Below are 18973 nucleotides of genomic sequence, written 5' to 3' on the forward strand. Positions count from 1 at the left end.
TAAACCTGTTGTTTTGTATTTTTCACTTTAATGTTGCAATGATGATATAAACTTAGTTAAACTTAACCGGAGGGTTGCCGGTTCAAACCCTGAGCGCCTCTGTTGTTGCAGGCAGCTCACTGTTGATTGATAAATACGACGGAAACTTGGGTCTGACAGCGCTCGCAATCTGCGGTGTGTCCATGGCGCTGATAACGCTACGTTCGCAAATGTACGTACATCTGGCCCTGTGTGTGCATGAGATGCTTTATTTCTATCTACTCAAATGTGTCTGTCAAGTTAATGAATTGTCATTATAACAGGATGTCACCTGCAACGTGGATCCATTTTTCAAAATTGTGCCTGACTGTCTGCTGCTCTTATGTTGTATTATAACAGCAACACATCATTACCTCTGTGTGGCTTCTGTCCACTATGCAGTCGTGTCTTAAGACATTAGCTCAGTAATCCTTAGGACCGTACAGTATGCGCCACAACTTTTTATATGTGCGTGTGCCTGCCACGAGTTGAGTACTTTTAGTAACCAAGGTTAATAATTTAACACATGCAAGCTCAGGTAATACCTGAGGTTCAGCTGCACAGTGCTGTGCGATGAGCTGCAAGTAGAGGCAAGAGTTCTACTGTGCATGCAGCTCTCCTCACCGGCTCTGTCTGTCACGCTGGGCGCTTGCTTGGGGAGAGCAGATGTATTGCCTGCGGTCTGTTGATGCTGACACTGGCAGACAGCTGTCCATTCTCTGCCCACTCTCTGCCACAAGGCTGGTCACTTGCCTGATCCAAGACGTTGCCATCTGCCGGTTATTGCATGCTACCACGCAGGAGTGCTGAAAGTGCAGGGAAACTTGTCACACACAGGTGTGCAGCTTGAAAGCGCTGCGCTGAACTGTCCACATTCTTAGCTTTGTATCTTAACCGGGTATTTGTTGATTTAGATCATTTAGATTGTGATATTATGATGTGCTGTTGTATTGTGTTGTGTTGTATTGTGCCACTTTTTGGCCATACTGTCACTGCACTGCTGTGCCAGACTTAGTGTTGGTATGGTGGAGAAAAAACACTGTTCCTCATTCTGATCAGAGTGTCAGGGCCAGCTATACCCTGTGATGGATCTGGCCTACATCACACACCTGGATCACAGAAAATTGCCCCCTTTTTTAATGTGATGGCAATTGCTTGATGAAATCTGTTTGCTGCTTCGGGAGTTTTCTGTATTGACTTACAGTACTTTAGGTTAAGATTAAATTTAATTTAAGAAGGTGTCGTAAATAGAGTCAACCAAGACACTGCGGACATTCCCTAGGCATTTTTTCCATAGCATCACAGGAATTTATTTTCTAGAGGCAAAGCTTTTAAGGTTAGTCCTTTGCTACCCCTGTTTCCTTTTAAAATCCCTTGATGCCTCCACAACACCACTTTATCCATCACCTCTATGGTCCTTCTTTTATCCCTCTTTTCTGTACTCCCTCCATCCCTCTCTCTCTTGACATATTTTCCTCTTCTCTTGCTCAACTCCATCTCCCCGTTGTAACATCTTTATGCCTTTCACTCGCACTCTTGTGTTTGACCCTCTTTTAGTCTTCTTGCCTTCTGCTCCTTCTGCTCCATCCTTCTCTGCCCTGATTTTTTTTCTCGGTTTCCTTTATGTTTGTGTTTTTCTCTCTTCCCTCTTCCACTCCATTTTCTCTTTCTATCTCCATCTTTGTCCCATTCACCTCTTCTCTGTAAGTACACAGGTGAGTTTGTGAGTGGCCCATGTGCATGTTTGGCTGTGAGTTCTTCTATAGGGCCCTCATTCTGAGTTAAATAGCATTAGAATTGAGTCAGGGCCCCAGGGCCTGCTGGCTGATATTTCCTGAACTTTCCGTGAGGACGGCAGACTGCACACATGAGAACATGATCTTCCCTTGTGCCGCTGGCTGCAGCAAGGGCCACTGCCATGCCATTTACCCACCATGAATACCAATGTTATGACCGTAGGCGTGTGGGGACATGCCTGTTTGCCCCCTTTGAGAGTCTGAGTGAGATCAGTGGAGGAGAATGTGTGAAGTTTATCCACTGGAGTGAAGACCCGGCTTGTGTGGCCAGCTGACATTTGCTTCCTTGGTCAGCTGTCATTTGCTTCCTTGAGATGCTATTTATCCAAAAAGACACAACAACATCATTTAAGGGGATGTGAAAAGTGTTTGTTATCAAGTAAAGAAGCATCCAACTCTGAGCTCATCTTGTTTGTTTGGGTCACTGTTTTCACACTGTCTGCTATTTCATTTTAGAAACCAGTCCTGACATGGACCCTGACGACTCTTCACGCTGACTGACTGCCTGCCTGACTTTTTCTGAAAGTGTGGCTATTATGCAACGCATTGCAACAGCTCTCTGTGAGATGCCCATATGGTTTCTGCATTTTGGCATGGAAAGCACAATATAGATATTTGACTTCTATATGGAGTAATGTGTGGGTGACTCTAGTAATGAGAGTATTGTATGTTTTAATGCATTGGTAGTATTTAGTAGGAGGAGAAGAGAAAGGTCAAGCCTGACTAAAGAAACGTCAATCTGTCATCATAATGAGTGTCATGTTGACAGTTTCACTTGGTGTCGTGCTGTTTTGGCTTGGTGACCAATTCCTAGAGTTGAAGTCAAATCCAATTTTCAAATCCTCACTCACGTGGGCTATACCAACTAGAAGAGAAGTCATGAACTGTTCACATGTCTCTGCCTTTGAATACTTGCGTATGACAGAGCATGTACGGGGAAACTGATTGGTGCTCCCTCTTCACATCGTCATGGAAACAAAGAGGATGATCTGTAACGGTGATGTTCCATATTTGATCATTGGTAATTCATTAGGCACACATAGCTTGCTAGCTTCCACTGCCAGCTACGCCTCCAGTTTACGTTCTCTACAACTGCCTCTCCATCATCAGATTTTCTCTTTTCTTCTGTCTATCTTTCTTACCATTTCATCCTTCTGTTCTCCTTTCTCTCCTTCTTTGCCCCTCTCATTTGTTTCCCTCTCACTGTCTCTCTCACTCTCTCTCTCTCTCTCTCTCTCTCTCTCTCTCTCTCTCTCTCTCTCTCTCTTTATCTTTGTCTAAAAGCCAGTTCTGCAATCCCTCAGCAGCCACGTCATCTGAGTCTCTCTCCATTGTTTTCTCTGAAAAACACAGCTGAGGGATCATGTGTCTCAGTGCTAAAAATAGAATGGAGATGGAATAACCAACTAATGCAATTAGTGCCTGAACAAGCAGGTTGCAAAACACACCACGCTCATGCATACACAAAGAATCATACGCATGCGCTCTAGCTCTCTCTCTCTCTCTCTTATACACATGCACACGCAAACAGAAACACACATGTACACACACACACACACACAAAGGCTTAGGGGAAAGGAATGGCAGTGCTCTTTCTGTCTCTGACAGAATTGGCTTTGAGTTTTGCACGGTTTAATCAGTGAACAAGTGGCAGTTCTGGCAGTGTGCTGTGGCGTCTCCTCTCTGGGGGCCCTGTGGCTGAGTGCGCTTGTAACACCCCCCCCCCCCCCCCCCAAAAAAAAAAAAAAAAAAAAAACTCCAGGCTTCAGACTCACAAAACTCCCCCCCCACCGCTTTCCAAAATAAAGCACACAAGCTGTTGTGTGGTCACCACTGCTGCTCATTTTCTTCTTTGATCCCGAATCGTTTGGGAGCAATGAACACTTTAGGGTCTCACGCGAGATTATGGCATGTGGTTTCACAGACATTTCACAGACGCTCATACATGGCTCAACACATGTTATAATGTATGTGTTGCATCTTGTATGCTAATATAATCTAATACTAGTCCTTTTTAGAGCAGTTGTAGGGAAAAGGCCACAACAACAAAAACACTTGTAATTATAGACTCGCTCCTGTGATTTTGCAATGTCGTGTACCATGTTCGCATCCCAGGATGCATTTTCTGTTTGTACCTGAGATATTAATGATAACTCAACAGGCAGTCTCAGTGGGGTGGAACTGGTGGAATACTAGGAGACACACACACACACACACACCCTCCCTGAGAAAAGACAATGCCCCCTGCCAGGCCTGGCCTAGAATCTTCACTACCCCTTTTGCTGGGGATCAAGCAATATCCTTTATACATGACCGCTTATTGTGTGAATGTGGAAATTTGTGTTATTTGTGAGTGCAATGTTTGGTAACATGTGTGTGTTATGTATGTGGGTGTGGGTGTTTGTGAGGGAGTGTGTGTATGCACAGAAGTCTTGGTGGCAATATTTGACTTATTATTTTTTTTATATTTATTAAGTATTTGTGTGTAACTGAAGTGCAGTGAATGTACTAAGATGGAGTGTGGGATGGATGTTTAAGGCTCCTGCATGTTGGTATATGAAACTGTGCTTGTATCTGAGTGCCGTGCCAACACCTCTTTGGGGGCACATGTTCTTTGACAACCTTTTGTTGCACGCTCAGTGGACTGAGCATGGAACACACTCTTGAGCTGAGTATTCTAATTGTGTCACTGCTAATGGAGACTGCTTGAATAAATAGGTATTCCATCAATTTGAAGGACTCTACGAACATCGTCTAGCTCCAGCCAAAATTAAAGGAGTGTCATCATTCGTTCAGATGTATTTCCATATTGTGATGGCTGAACGATGGGTGAACAAGCAGCTTTTATGTAGGCACTTACCGTATTTCTGCGTGTGTGTTTTTTGCCCTTGTATATGAGTGAATTTGTCTGAGTGTGAGTACCATTTAAAAGATTGCACTTGTGTTCATTTATCTATGTTTCTGTCTATGACATTGACTGATATATGTGTGTAGGAACAAACACACACAGATTGAGTGATGTCATGCCATCACCTGTGTCTGAGTTTTTCCACCACAGCCCCAAACTAAAAGAGGTGTTGTAACTATGGCAACCTAGAGCTGCACGGCAGGAAAACTGGGTGGAGGAAAGGTTTCATTGGAGTTTTGTTTGAAGTATAAAAATAGTGTTCAATTAATATAAGCCTCACTCCAGCTCTGTTTACTGAATATCCTGCTCCACACTCGCCTCGGTCCCCCATGTCACTGTTCATTTTCAGATTTTCAGCTACTGCGGCTTTTCTTATCCCTCTCCTTCAGATGTGACCGTGTTTACAAGAACTTCTCTGTTTGTCCGGAAGGGCAGGGTAGGGGCGGGGGGTCTCAACTTCCTAGCAGAAAGAGAGACTGAGCCTCACTGCCACCCGCACCCCACAGCCTCCACCCGCTCACGTGGTTGCTGATGAGACTTGTTGAGAGCCGCTCAGGGTGGATGGGAAGCTCTGCTGCGGCAACCGGGTCAGAGAGGAAAGCTGTCACCACGGTGAGCTGTCAGCTAGCTCTGAGTGCAGGGGTGGGTGGGGGGATGGGAGGGGGATTGCTGCAGCGATGTGACACCATGGGACCCCCCACCCCCACCCACCCACCCAACCAGCCAGCCCCAGTGGAAGCACTGCATTGTCACCTTCCTCCTCCGCAGCGTCAATTAGACGAGAGAGAGAGAGAGAGAGAGAGAGAGAGAGAGAGAGAGAGAGAGAGAGAGAGAGAGAGAGAGAGAGAGAGAGAGAGAGAGAGAGAGAGAGAGAGAGAGAGAGAGAGAGAGAGAGAGAGAGAGAGAGAGAGAGAGAGAGAGAGAGAGAGAGAGAGAGAGAGAGAGAGAGGTTGCGGCAAGCATTCAAGGAGGATAAGGTTAGACAAACAGTGATGGAGAGGGAGTGGAACAAAGGATAAGTGGACAGGGGAGAGAGATTGGTTGAGAGTGGGAGAACAGAAAGTGACTGTGAAGAGAGAATTACAGAGAGAACAAAAACTGTATTCAGCCGCAGCTTTCTGACAATTCCAGTTGTAAAAGAACTCTCATCAAAGTCAAAGAAAAAAGTAAACCGTTGATCAGTGGACATATTACCTCTGCCCTACCATATATCTCCGTGATCTTTACTATGGCTGTTTTTGCTTAGTGGGAAGGTTGTGGCTTTGGCAGCTGTCAAATGAAAGTTGGTTTTATTATGTGAGCAAATGAGTTTGCCACTGGTTGGACCGCTGTCCAAACCTCTGGGGAGCCCACAAAAAGACTGTGTCAACAGACCAGAGCTGTCCCAGCCTCAGAGATTTTAATTATCACATTGACCTCATCTGGATACCAACGCTGTACATTATCATCGTCAGGGCCTGGGGGGAGACACGCTGTGGACGGAGGCAACTTCGGAGAATGTGATTGAATGTGAAGTGCTGTGTGTCCATTTTTGGGAACTTGTCCTTGGACAGATGCATAGCCTGTTGTTTAGACACATTTCATGGCTAGTTTTAATGAACAGAGAAATTCAGCTTGAAGGGTTTTTTTTTAACTGTTATAGAGAGCTGTTACATTACAGGTGACCAGTATGTTGTTATGGGCCGTAGTTCAATCAACAATAACTAAATCATCCATGAAACATCATTGTTTCCATGTAAAATACACCTACAAACAGTAGGAGAGCCCTGTGTGTGTGTGTGTGTGTGTGTGTGTGTGTGTGTGTGTGTGTGTTGTGTTTGTGCACATTTTCTCCCGGTGATGCCCTTTTAATAAGGTAGCGGCGGGGCGATCACACACGGTGCAAGCATGCATAATGCATGATGCAGATTAATCTGTCCTGGCAAAGCCTGGCCATCTTTATTTCCCTCTTACTCTCCCCCTCTCTCTCGCTTTCAATCTCTGCTGCTCTTTCTCACCTGCTCTTGTTTCTGTCGCTCCTTTGTGTGCTAAAGCTTTGTGATGAGGCTAATGCAGCTGTTTGTCCATTTCAATTAGGCCTCCTTTTGAAGCCCCCGATTTCTCCCGTGGGAGGAATGGAGGTGGTAATATCTCTTCTGTCCGTCAGCCGCAGCTCCCCTCCTGGACGCTCTGCAGCTCTTTATACCTGTGTCTCCGCTCTGCACAATGGGCCCCAGCGCACTTGCCATTTTTTGGGAGGACTGGCCACTATTACAAAGACAAAATATGAAGACTTTGGTTCCAAAACGCATCTCCATGAAAACATGATATTTAATTCTGTATTTCAGGTAATATCAATCAAATTGCAGTTGTGTTGTTTTGATTGATTAAAGATAAATGTACTGTAGTAACAATAACTGAATTACAGTTCCACTAAAATGACTTGTTAATTATTTATTAATTTAAACATTATTTATGAAAATTCATTAAAATGGAGGATAGCATTTTGGAGCCAAACTCTTCATATGAAGTCAAGCCCGATGTGGTGCGTTGTGGTTTGGAAGCTCGGTGTTGATCTGAGCACAGACACAGAGCTGTGCCTGAAGAGGAGGACTTCTGTGGATCATGTGATTGATTAGTTCAGGATTTGTTCAGAGCTGACTTCACGTTTCACGTTGTTGTTACTTCTTTGATTCTACAACATTGATTGGAAAGGAAATTATTATATTGCTTTTCCAGTAAAAGGGGGTTTGTGTGTCCTATGTAGCAAAAAAAACAGAAACACATCTGTTACAACAGCTTGTGTGAACATTCATACAGTGTGAATAGTTCATTTTGTTTTCACATCATTTGAAAGTTCACTATAGTGTAGGAAAGGATGCTATACATTTGACTTGTACATATTTATGTCAACATACACCAAGAGGAAAACACAAGCAAGCATGAAAATGGAGTACTGTACGTAAAGTAAAAAAGAAAGCAGTTGTGTGGTCATACTTTACACTGCTTTAGCAAAGCATGTCTGGCTTCCTCTGAGCTCCGCAGTGGTCCCTCACGTCTGGTCCGATTTGGGTCAGGCAGGACCAGACGGACCCCCTGTGAGGCTGTCATGCTCTGTAACGGGCTGTGGAGTACCCTTCTGGCCTGGAACCCACTCGGACACACCACTGGGGGTCACCACCCACCAGCTGGCGCTACACGCAAAAGTCTGCTCACGCCATCGGCTCGTAAGCGGGAGCCCCTGAAAGGACCCGGGTGAGGAAGACGGCTTGCGTAGGGGCTGGGAGATGCTGCAAAACTGATTACTTAAGCTGCAGTGAAAAGTGATGTCATGACCCGTAATGTCTGAGTGAGGCAGTTTCATGTCCACAAAAGCATTCTCACTGAAAAGTAGTGAACACATTTTTCACCTGCTGTCATCAGTGTTTCTTCCATTTGCTTTTTTGTATACTAAATGCCAGGGTGGAGGCCAGGTGAAGCAAGACTCAATTATATTGCTTTGCCAGTAAAAGGGGGTTTGTGTGTCCTATGTGTGTGTGTCCTCTGGTCTGTCTGTACTGGGCAGCTGTGGGAAGGGATGAGTAGACATGGCACGTGTGTGCATTTCCAGTAAGCCTGCGGGGTAGTATGCATGTACGAATGTGTACATAACCATATGCAAAGGGCCCAGCGGGCGCCAGGGTCCTGCTGCTTTGGGCTCTGACTGAACTCTGCAGGAGGCTCCGAGGTGAGGCAGCCTCAGATCAATGGGCCTTAAGGTCAGCCGCTTTATCTTCCCCTGGAGAGGAGGGAGGAGGCGGAGGGGAGGGAGGCACGGAGAATCGGGGGGCATTTCACAAGCTGGAGAGGGATGTTGTTTGCCCACAAGGGCTGGATCAGTGGCTGGGTGAGAAGGAGAGACTCTGCTGAGGGAGGAGGAGGAGGAGGAGGAGGATGAAGACAACAATGCAATGGGCCACAGTAATTACAGCACTGAAATTACACCAGGACAGACACTGGTGCTGGATCGCATGGCATCGACCCACTACCCCCCCATCACCACCCCACCCTCCAACCCTCAGGAGTCTCACCGCTCCCTGCCTGCCTGCCTGCCTGCCCGCCCAGGGCAAGGAGAGGAGCACAGATGTTTGTAGCCAAATCACCAGCCAGAGCCCCACCTCGCCTCCTTTATTTATGAATAGCATTTATCAGCAGCCTGGGGTTTATGAGGCTAGTGTAGAAATGATGGGTCGATTCAGGCACATGCAGAGATGGAGGGAGAAAAGAGAGGAGAAGAGAGATGGAAAAGTGAGTGAGAATGAAGGAGAAAAATGGAAGGAATGTGAAGCATGGAGCCTCCTATTCTTAATCAGCCCCTGACCGTTTGTGTATACCATCTGGGATGGTTGTTGTTCTTCCCTCTGCAGTAATTCTTTCTGAAAATCTTCATTTGAATTAGCAGAGGCCCTCGTGTGTTGTGAGCCCTACCATTATATTGTCATTTAGGTAGTGCCCCTTTTTTCTTTCCTGTTATTAGTCATTCTAGCGCTCCTCCCTGTGAACACATCCAGTAGACCAGGCCTTCTGGTGTATCTAACACACTGGCCTCTCTTCTGCTCTCACTCTTTGTCTGTCTCTACCACCATCTTGCTCTGTCTGTTCTTCTTGCTTTTCATGCTCTGCTTTTCTGTCACTCACCTCAGAGTCTCAGATCTGCCCATCCATCTCAATAGTAGCCATCATGCAGGACTTCTGACACGTCCTTTCCAAACATCCTCTGACTGATCCTCCCTCTCCAGATCCCGGCCTGCTGTCCCAGATGAAAGCATCTGATTGTAAAGATAATGATTTGTGACTTGATTGAGTTAAATGGTACGTTCCCTCACATTCCCCCATGCCAAGCTTGGCACAGTTTCTAGCTCTGCCCTGTGTGTATAGATATGGGTGTTCACTGCTCTCTGCAGCCCTTGATGAGATGAAAACACCTCTCTTCACTCTTCATCCAGCAGGAACATCTGTGGCAAAGTCTTTTGAACAAACTGGGTCACCGTAGCCACAGTGGTCTGGTGCATCTAAAAAGTCGCCGGGCTCCGTAGCTACCCACTGCGCAGGGCATAATAGGACAGAAAAACCCCAGTAAAAGAAGCAGGCAGCTGGGCACCTCTCTCTAGGAAGCCTGGGAACAGCGTGCCAGTCTTCAAGAGTAAGCATCACGCAACATGCAGCATTCACATAGTCTGAGAGAGAAGCAGGGGAGAAATAATCACACCCTAAAGAAAAGCCAGAATGATCACTGACAATAGGAAAGGAGGACAGGCTTGTGAAATACTCTGACATACTGGCTGTCTTGGCTTGTAGGCTTGATGCAGTAAATGCTTGGTGTGTCATGTGTGTGTATAGTAATTCTTAAATAGACCATAATTTAGTGTTAGGTAGTTACATTGTGTAAATGTTGCATCAGATGTAGCATTTCTAGAAACAACTCAAATCAGACATGCTCTGGCAGTGTTTAGTCCTCATTTCTTTTTGTAGATGTAGATATATTTCATCTGCCCATTTTTCACCTTAACTGAGCTGGCTAAGTTCATACAAAGGAATTCTTTTTTTTTCCCTCTCCTAGTCTACTTCGACCTTCACCCTCCACCTCTCTCTCTCCCTCTCTCTCTCTCACTCTCTCTCACTCTCTCACCACACCGGCCCTGAGAGTCTATTTATACATCTCTGTTTCCTAATTTTCCAAGGGGCAACAGAAGCCTAAGGGGTGGATGATGATGCTTATCCTGCCATCTGCCCCTACTCCCAGCTCTTGGATTGGGTCAAGAGAGGGAGACGTATCCCTCCCACCCAACCTGAGTCCCTCCATCACACCCTCTAACGAGCTTGCTCTCTGGGCGCGCACACACTGAGGGATACTTGTTCGCCTTTAATTGCTATGGATCTGCCAGACCAAAGACGGCCACTCCAGAAAAGTGTGTTAGCTGGACATCAAATGATCGCAAGGCTGAGGCTTGATTTTTAAGAAGCCTGCAGTCATTAAAAGAGAGCCCTGTATGTAAGTAAGTGTGTGTGTGTGTGTGTGTGTGTGTGGCTTTGTCTTTGCAAGTGTGAGAGGGTGCCTGTCTATTTTCCATGAAATATAGTTAACTGCAGGCGACTCTTTCAATCGCTCCTGTTAAAAGAAACAAAAAGAGCCACTCTGTTCCAGTGACATAAATGGAACTAAAGGCAGCTGTTTCCCATCACAGTGGTGTCAAATCCCAGAAAGTGGTGACGGCTACCACTTCACACAGAGCATTTGTACTGTTTTGACCTCAGCCATTTTAAAGACGGTGACAAGCTAATTAAAAGTAATATTGATCAAAACCAGGTGTTTTTACTGCCAAAAAGCATTAAGTGGATCTGGGGCTGTATTCACAAAGCCTTTTATCTTACCACTAGGAGTACTCCTAAATCGCACTAAAAGATTTTAGCTAGGAGTTTTCTCTTAAAAGTTATTCACAAAGCCTTTCAGACCTACTCTTAATAAGGAAAAATTTTAATTCCTAAACTAAGAGAAGCCACAAAAAGCTGTTTGTGAATAGGTCTTAGTGAGTTAGGAGTCCTCTCGACTTCTTTTAAGCTGTCCCAGACTTAGGTGCTACTTTTAGGTCTAAAATGCTTCGTGAATTACTTTTAGTGAAAAAAATTAGGAGTCCTAAAGTTAGGAGTGACGCGCCCTTTTTAGGAGTTGCTCCTAAATTCGCCACTTAGGAGCTACTTTTAGCCTTGAAATTCTTTGTGAATATGGCCCCTGGTGTTTTAAAGCATGGTTAAGGACTCTCTTATCCCCACCTGAGCAGTAGTTCTGTCTGAGCAGCCGGAGATGATTGGAGGCAAATTGATGTGCAGGTGACCAGGGAGGCCAATTCTCCTCTCCCGAGTGGTGTTAGTTGAGTAATGATGCTTTTAATTTGTAATGACACACGCTGTTAATTTAATCAAATTGTTTACAACTCACCCTGTCAAAGGGATATTTCCAGACCCTTCCTGATGTTGCTATGGCTCCTCTTTGGTGTGAATTGATATTTGGATTGCACAGAAGTTTAATGCGTTTGGGCCTTTCGTTTACACGTAAATGGAGTTTTAGGTCCCTCAAAACATATATTTTTTAATGCGCACTCCGAAGTGAAGATTTCCTAAAATGCTGATTCTGTGGATCCGTGTAAACAGATTAAAACACATTTTTTTTTAAACAATAACGTGTTTGATTGTATGTGTGTGCAGTGGTTGCCTGAAAATGTTGCACAGAGTGTACACACAGAGTCCAATGCGATTATTTTTTCATATTACGCATTATATTTGTGCTTAAGTCATAGAGGTTCACACAGTGACTGTCTTGACTTTTGAGTGAATTATGGAGTTGTTTATAGTTAAATGTAGCCAAGAAAGTAAACTATGCCCACTATAAGAGACAGGGAGAGCTCATAAAATCATCGAGATTTAAAGCTTTATTTATTTATTAGCCTTTGTTCATTCATGAGGTGCATTTTGGCTTGAGAAGTGCTGGGGAAATTAAGGCAATATAGTCATCCTTCCCATTGCCTATGCTACTTGTGCTATATTATGATATAGCCTAGGTCAGTGCAGTCGAACCACGGAACACAATTGGTCGGAACCATCATTGCAACCACCCACCCCATTACACAACACACACGCACGCACACACACGCACAACTACCCTTTGCTCCCGCATATTAGACTTGTGTTCTGCAATTTAGGTGGACTGCTGTTTAAAATGTTACATGCCAAAATGTTATATGCCAACATGCCACAAAACTGCCATAGCAAAAAATCTAGACATGTGTAAACAAGCTTTTAATTTGTGCATACTGATAACAGACACTTATTAGCACAGACACTTATAACTTTTGATCTCAGTGCAGCTCTGATGCCGATCTGTCAAAAGGTCATCAGCTACTTCTCTGTCTCAGTTGTCTACACCTCTCCAAAGCCATGACCTGCCCATCCTTGGCATCACTGTAACCGGCCACTGCTGCTTCTCTGATTGAGTTGTGGCTTTGTAGCATGAGCCTGCTGCCTTTTGCAGTGGGATAATATAAAAACATTAACAGATCCCAGCTGGGTTAAGAAATCCTTTTAACCTTCCAACACCGGGAAACTAAACCCAATGGCTGCAAGGAGAACTATTTTAACAGTGTGAGGCCGCTCCGCTTTACTCATGTGCTATCAGAAACAGAGCTGCCAGAGGCACGGGAGGACGTGTATGAATTTCTGGTCCCTAAACACAATCTCCCTTCAGCAGCTGTGGCACAGGGGGAGGGGGCACCTTTGGTGGGGTGGCAGATTGCTCTGAAGGGCAAGCAAAGCCATGTGGGTCGCTGGGAGATGTTTGAAGTCTGCAGCAAGACAGGAATGAAAAGCCAGGCCGATTGGATTAGTCCTTCGATGCTAGTGTCAGATAGCGCCATTAGCCGCTGACTGATGTTTTGTTGCCAGCTGATTGGCTGTTCTCTGACCGTAGTGAAAGTGCTTGCGTACCTGGGGTGACATTAATGCTCTTAGGCTTTTCAACGATTTGTAATTTAGTTTCTGTATTATTATAGTAGTGTATAGATCACTGTGTAAAAGTAATTTTTGCATGTTTTTGCAGTTTTTTTTGAAAATAACTCACTTCTATGCTACATTGACTTAAAATATGGAGAGTGGGGTCTTTGACATTGCCAATGACCCCCAGAATTACTGGTACATGCACTGTGCATTGTTTTATGATTGTATAATAACATCAACATGAAATTGGTATCAGACGATAAAACCTTAAGAAGTTGATTACCGGCATCAACAAAAAGTAAATAGTAATGACATATTTCACATCTAGACTAAGCTGAAATGATTTTCATGAGTGAATGCCTACATTTGGAATGGAATGCATTTACATGACACTCAAAAAACGAACCCAAACCGAAGTTCTTAAATACATATAAACATGTTAGCTCGGCTGAAATAGGAGGAAATCAAAGCTCTTTCAGTCCGACTAACACACCTACATGTAGATAATTCAAAAAGTGCTGGAGTTACTTAAGCAGGTATACGCGACTGTGCTACTGAGGCTGAGGACTGTGGTACTCACGCATGCGTACCTCTACACACTTCAGTCTTCAGCCCTTTTTGCTCGGCTAGCAAGATAACTACTAAAGCCTTATGCCACAACGCTACATACTCATAAATTGCACCTTATTTCATGAATTAACATGGGTCATTCCACGTCAATTCAACCAGGGCCCACGCACTTAGGTCTCAAAACATTCTGAAAAAATTACCAGGTGTACCTATGTTACCCAGGAGACACACTGTAAAATTACTCTTATGTAAGATCAATACTTCCCAAGATACAGCCAGGGGGAGGGGGGTGTCGATTTTGTTCGGCCTCTTTTTTTTTTGTCAAAGTTCACAAGCCCACAGCGCAAGAACTAAACCATGTAGGAGGCTCAAATTTTGCATGCTGGTACATAAATAGGAATCGTATGTAGCAAAATCGTCACGTTTGGTCTGGATAATCCTGCATGGCCATAGCTGTCCCTCAAAGTTGATACAAATTTTATTGGAGTTTTTGGCTGGGCTCTGTTTAAACCTTCAGAAGACATATTTGTACTCAACATAGGCTCTTGATTTATTTTCCTTACTGAGATAAGTAGAAACACTCTCACTAAAAGCAATGAACAGAAAACAAATCCCTTCAGGGTCTGAACAGCAGTTCAAAGTCTGAAAAATCATTTTGGTTATCATTTTCAGAGCACCCAAACACCTTGTGGGAATATACAAAGATTTCTTAAATATGTTTTTCTTTATTCTCCATGATCCCTTCTTTTTGAAAACACCAATTTGACTTGTCTTATGCAAATCTTTCTTTTTTATTTTCTATAGAGTCACCACACTGCCACCTGTGGTTGTATAGAGTAACCTGTGGTAGCTCTATACAAAACATATTGATGTCAATGGTGCATTTTGCCCATGTTCAGGGTGGAAAGTGAAAAAGAAAGATTGTGAAGTCTTCTGAAGGCTTAAACAGAGACCAGCCAAAAACTCCAATAAAATTTGTATCAACTTTGAGGGACAGCTATGACCATGCAGGATTATCCAGACCAAGCGTGACGATTTTGCTACATACTATTCCTATTTATGTACCAGCATGCAAAATTTGAGCCTCCTACATGGTTTAGTTCTTGCGCTGTGGGCTTGTGAACTTTGACAAAAAAGAGGCCGAACAAAAATCGACACCCCCTCCCCTGTAAAACTGGCTGTATCTTGGAAAGTATTGATCTTACATAAGAGTAATTTTACAGTGTGTCTCCTGGGTAACATAGGTACACCTGGTAATTTTTTCAGAATTTTTTGAGACCTAAGTGCGTGGGCCCTGGTTGAACTGACGTGGAATGACCCACATCCTCCACAATGTCCATACAAACATTTTCAACAAGTAATGTCAACTATTTAACTAGTTACACTGATGATGCAAAGTTCGCTAGTGAGTAAGCTAATCAATTTTAACGTTCTTATTAACAGGGAGGGGAGCATCTAGATGGTCTATGCCGCGTAGCGGAGTAAAACACGCCCACTTCGGTCAATAGTTCCTCTCCCCTTCGATTCCCATCCAGCATGTAAACGCAGTAGTCCAGTCCAGTCATCTAGCCGAGCTATAACTACAGCTCAACTAAACTGTCTGTGTAAATGTACTGTGTGTAAAACACAGCGTTTACTTTAGACTCCATCTAAGTGGACTGTTCTTATTCCTCTAGTGGACTGTTCTTATTCCTCTAGTGGACTGTCCTTATTCCTCTAGTGGACTATCCATATTCCTCTAGTGGACTATCCTTATTCCTCTAGTGGACTATCCATATTCCTCTAGTGGACTATCCTTATTCCTCTAGTCTCTGGGCTCATTCCAGCTGCAGATGTTTGCAGAGGGATGTTGGAAGAAGTGACTGTTGGCTGTTCTCTATGTCTATAACACTTCATAAATAAAAAAATACTGGATGTTTTCTTGTTTTATCACTAATGCACTATTTCTCTTCCCCTCTTCTTCCTGTTGTGTTTAGCCATCTTATTTCCATCCTTTTTTCTCTGCCCTGCGTCATCCCTTTCTTCTCTCTACCAGCTCGGTTGTGAGTGCTCAGGCCTGTTTTATCTGCTCCTCACACTTGTCCTCCCAGAACTCTGTGCTGACGGTCTTCCTTCAGGAAGCATTTGCAGCAGATTAGACACACAAGCTTCTTGCCTGAATTGCATACAGGCATTCAGAAGTCCGGCTTTGAAAAGAGGAATGAGGGGGGCTGACAGAGGGTATGGTTATGGTCTAAAGCCATGCTAGTATTACTACCCACAAGCTCTGGTTCATTAGTGTTTCATTCAAACCATTTTGTAGGCAGTGTTTTAAAAGTGGTGTCATGAAATTGATATCTCTGCATTGTTTTACATGTCTCTTGCTGAAGTGACATGGTACAGTATGAGGTTTGGTAAACAGTCTTGCAACTTCGGTCCGGTGAGCTGCCGACATCAGTGTCAGAAAATGTCACAAATTGCTTTACAGCACTACACAGATACATGCCAGGCACCGGCTAGAACAAGGTAGCGATGGACTTTCTCAGATATTAGTCATGGCAGAGCCTGCAAAAAAGAAAAGAGGAAACGCCAAGCAAGGAGTATCGTAAAATATATATTCTGAAGCTGTAGGGGGAGCTTTGTAGTGAAAATTGTGAGCAAAAAGTGAGAAAACGTAGAAGAAATTGCCCCTTTAACGATGAGTGAACTCAAGTGTTCTCCTTCAGTGAAGCAAGGGTATATTCATAACCCTACAATATCAAGATCTAAAAAATATAAAGAGATAGGATTTGAACAGAAATATTTTACAGGTTTTGGGACACATGGTTTGGACAAAATCTCTGCAAAAAATCTGCTGCAACAACCTTATGTGATTTAACATGGAATGACCCATTTGACAGATTTAGAAGTTCTGTTGAATGTTAACTTTGTAGTTGATGTGATTTGTGTTTTGAAATGGCAGCATTCTCAATACTCTGTGTGTTTGTGTGTGTCCTTTTGTCTTAGGACTCTGCACAAGAGGGAGTCATCACACGGGACATCCACCGCACCTTCCCTGCTCATGACTACTTCAAGGACACCAATGGCGATGGCCAGGACTCCCTCTACAAGATCTGCAAGGTGAGGTCATTGGCACAGAATCACAAGGTCAAAGAATCAGCTGCCCATACTTCATTTCTTCAGTGTGAGTAGATCTGCAAGTGTCATTTTGTTAGCCTACTCTCTGAGACCCATCCTCATGTTTTAAGTTGTGATCCTAGCCATTGACTTATTTTTGTTTGCTTCACTCCATTGTGTACCTCAGTCATGTTAATTTTGTTCCATTTATATGTTTGGGGATGCACAGCTAGTTTGCAAGTGTGGAGGTAGAGTAAACCTCATGAGAGATTTAGCATCTGCAGCCACAACCAGCCATCCACGTCATTTCATTGTGAGCTGAGAAAGGTTGAGCATTTAGGGGTAAGGCTGTCAAGATGTATGTGTTTTTGCAGGGATATGAACAAGTGCTGTTTGGACGTGGCGCTAATTCCAAGACTGTTGTAGGTGTGGATAGTTCTGCTCTACTGCTGTCAGGGACATGGCAAAGTGTGTGTGTGTGTGTGTGTGTGTGTGTGTGTGTGTGTGTGTGTGTGTGTGTGAGTGAGTGTGCAGAGTGGATGTGTGTCTCTCATCTCTCTTGTTTAAAGCGTCTTTGAGAGGGGCTTAAGAACTGCTCCATTTCCTGATTGGCACTGGGAGATTAAAGAAGACTAAAAATTGCCAGTCAGGCTTTCATATTAGCCAAGAGCTGAGACAATTTCCCCATCCGGGTGTGATGGGACATATTCTGAAACACAGACCGAGTAAAGCACACACAGACATCGCATTGTTGATGCTATCAGTGGATTATGTCAACAGCCAGTAGACATTAGGGGAATGTTGGCATGAGAGGAGCTGTCAGTTAAAGAAATGAAAATGAGGGAGGGGGACAATGACTTTTACTTGTTTTTGACTTTGAATTTTTCAGGTTGTTTTATCCCGGTTTAACTTTTTGACCTCTGGGACTGAGAGTGTGTTTGGGTTTTGGCTGTGGAGTGTGTGTTTGTGGGGTTTTGTTTTGTGAGGTATGTTGCCGGATGATCGAATGCTGGATGAGAAAATGACAACGTATTCTCATACTATGGAAACTGGTGCCGATATCTCAAGCTCTGCTGAAGCCTCTTCCAGTAAATGGGCTTCAGTGTTTTTATTGTGAGAAAAAAAAACACCCGGGTGTTTACTGTCTACCAGATTCTAATGCTTTCAATAGCTCCTTCAAAAGTTTTGTTTTCATTTGTCTTTCTAATGCCAGTTAATATTCTCATAAACATTAAAATATTCTCATATTTGCTCTCAGACCAGCATGAGCAGAACAACTTGGGCTAATTTTACCATATCAAGCAAACCTCACAGACTGGTGATAAGTGAGCTTTGCTTGGTTTAACGACCAGCCCTCCGAAAACATCCTTTAATCTGTTGACTCTGGGATTCTAACTTCAGATGCTCTCTCTGTTGCAGGCCTACTCTGTCTACGACGAAGAGATTGGCTACTGCCAGGGACAGTCCTTTTTGGCAGCCGTTTTGCTGCTTCATGTACGTAATAGAGATTATATACACACACATGCTCACATACACAGGCGCACAAGCATAAGCGCATCACAGACTCACACACAGAAATAGAACACCACACACACACACTCATGCACACACTTTAATCACACTAGTCAGTCATGCATACAGGTAGAGTTATATTAGGTCCACAGATACATATGCTTGCCTACACGCATGCACAGCAAACTGCATCAAATATCAAAGGTGCAGACCGTGCGAGTAGAAGGCTGGGGTCAGTATGTGAGGGAGGCAGGCAGAAGATAAGGAGGAGAAGAGAAAGAGACCGAGAGGAGAGACGTTTGAGAAAGAGCAGGTAAAAAGAAGACATGCTGCCAGAGACCGAGGTTCCTCTTAGGGGTCAGAAAGGAGAGTGATGCCAGCAAAGCAGAGAAACGTCTGGGTGCTTTCACTCTAGAGTTGTATGTGCAGACCGGAGTCCATTTGAGTCCTTAGTTTGGTTCAACTGCACACCAAGGGAGTACGCCCAAGTCATCCATTAAATGGAGTTCTGGGTTACAGTTCACCTGTGCAGTTCATATGATGTGAAAGCTATCAGATCTGAAACCAG

General features: G+C 44.1%; 1 protein-coding gene across 5 annotated transcripts in view; it reads left to right on the top strand.

Moving 5' to 3' along the window:
- The window catches only part of rabgap1l (RAB GTPase activating protein 1-like), an 88677-nt gene that overhangs the window by 43456 nt on the left and 26248 nt on the right, over window positions 1–18973 (top strand). For all 5 annotated transcript variants that reach the window (XM_048253239.1, XM_048253240.1, XM_048253241.1 and 2 more), the window contains exons 14-15: window positions 16783–16896; window positions 18313–18387. In XM_048253239.1, the coding sequence (XP_048109196.1) occupies window positions 16783–16896; window positions 18313–18387 (189 nt within the window). The remainder of the gene's footprint in view (window positions 1–16782; window positions 16897–18312; window positions 18388–18973) is intronic.

The sequence above is a fragment of the Alosa alosa genome, chromosome 9 (genome assembly GCF_017589495.1).
Source record: "Alosa alosa isolate M-15738 ecotype Scorff River chromosome 9, AALO_Geno_1.1, whole genome shotgun sequence".
NCBI lineage: Eukaryota > Metazoa > Chordata > Actinopteri > Clupeiformes > Clupeidae > Alosa > Alosa alosa.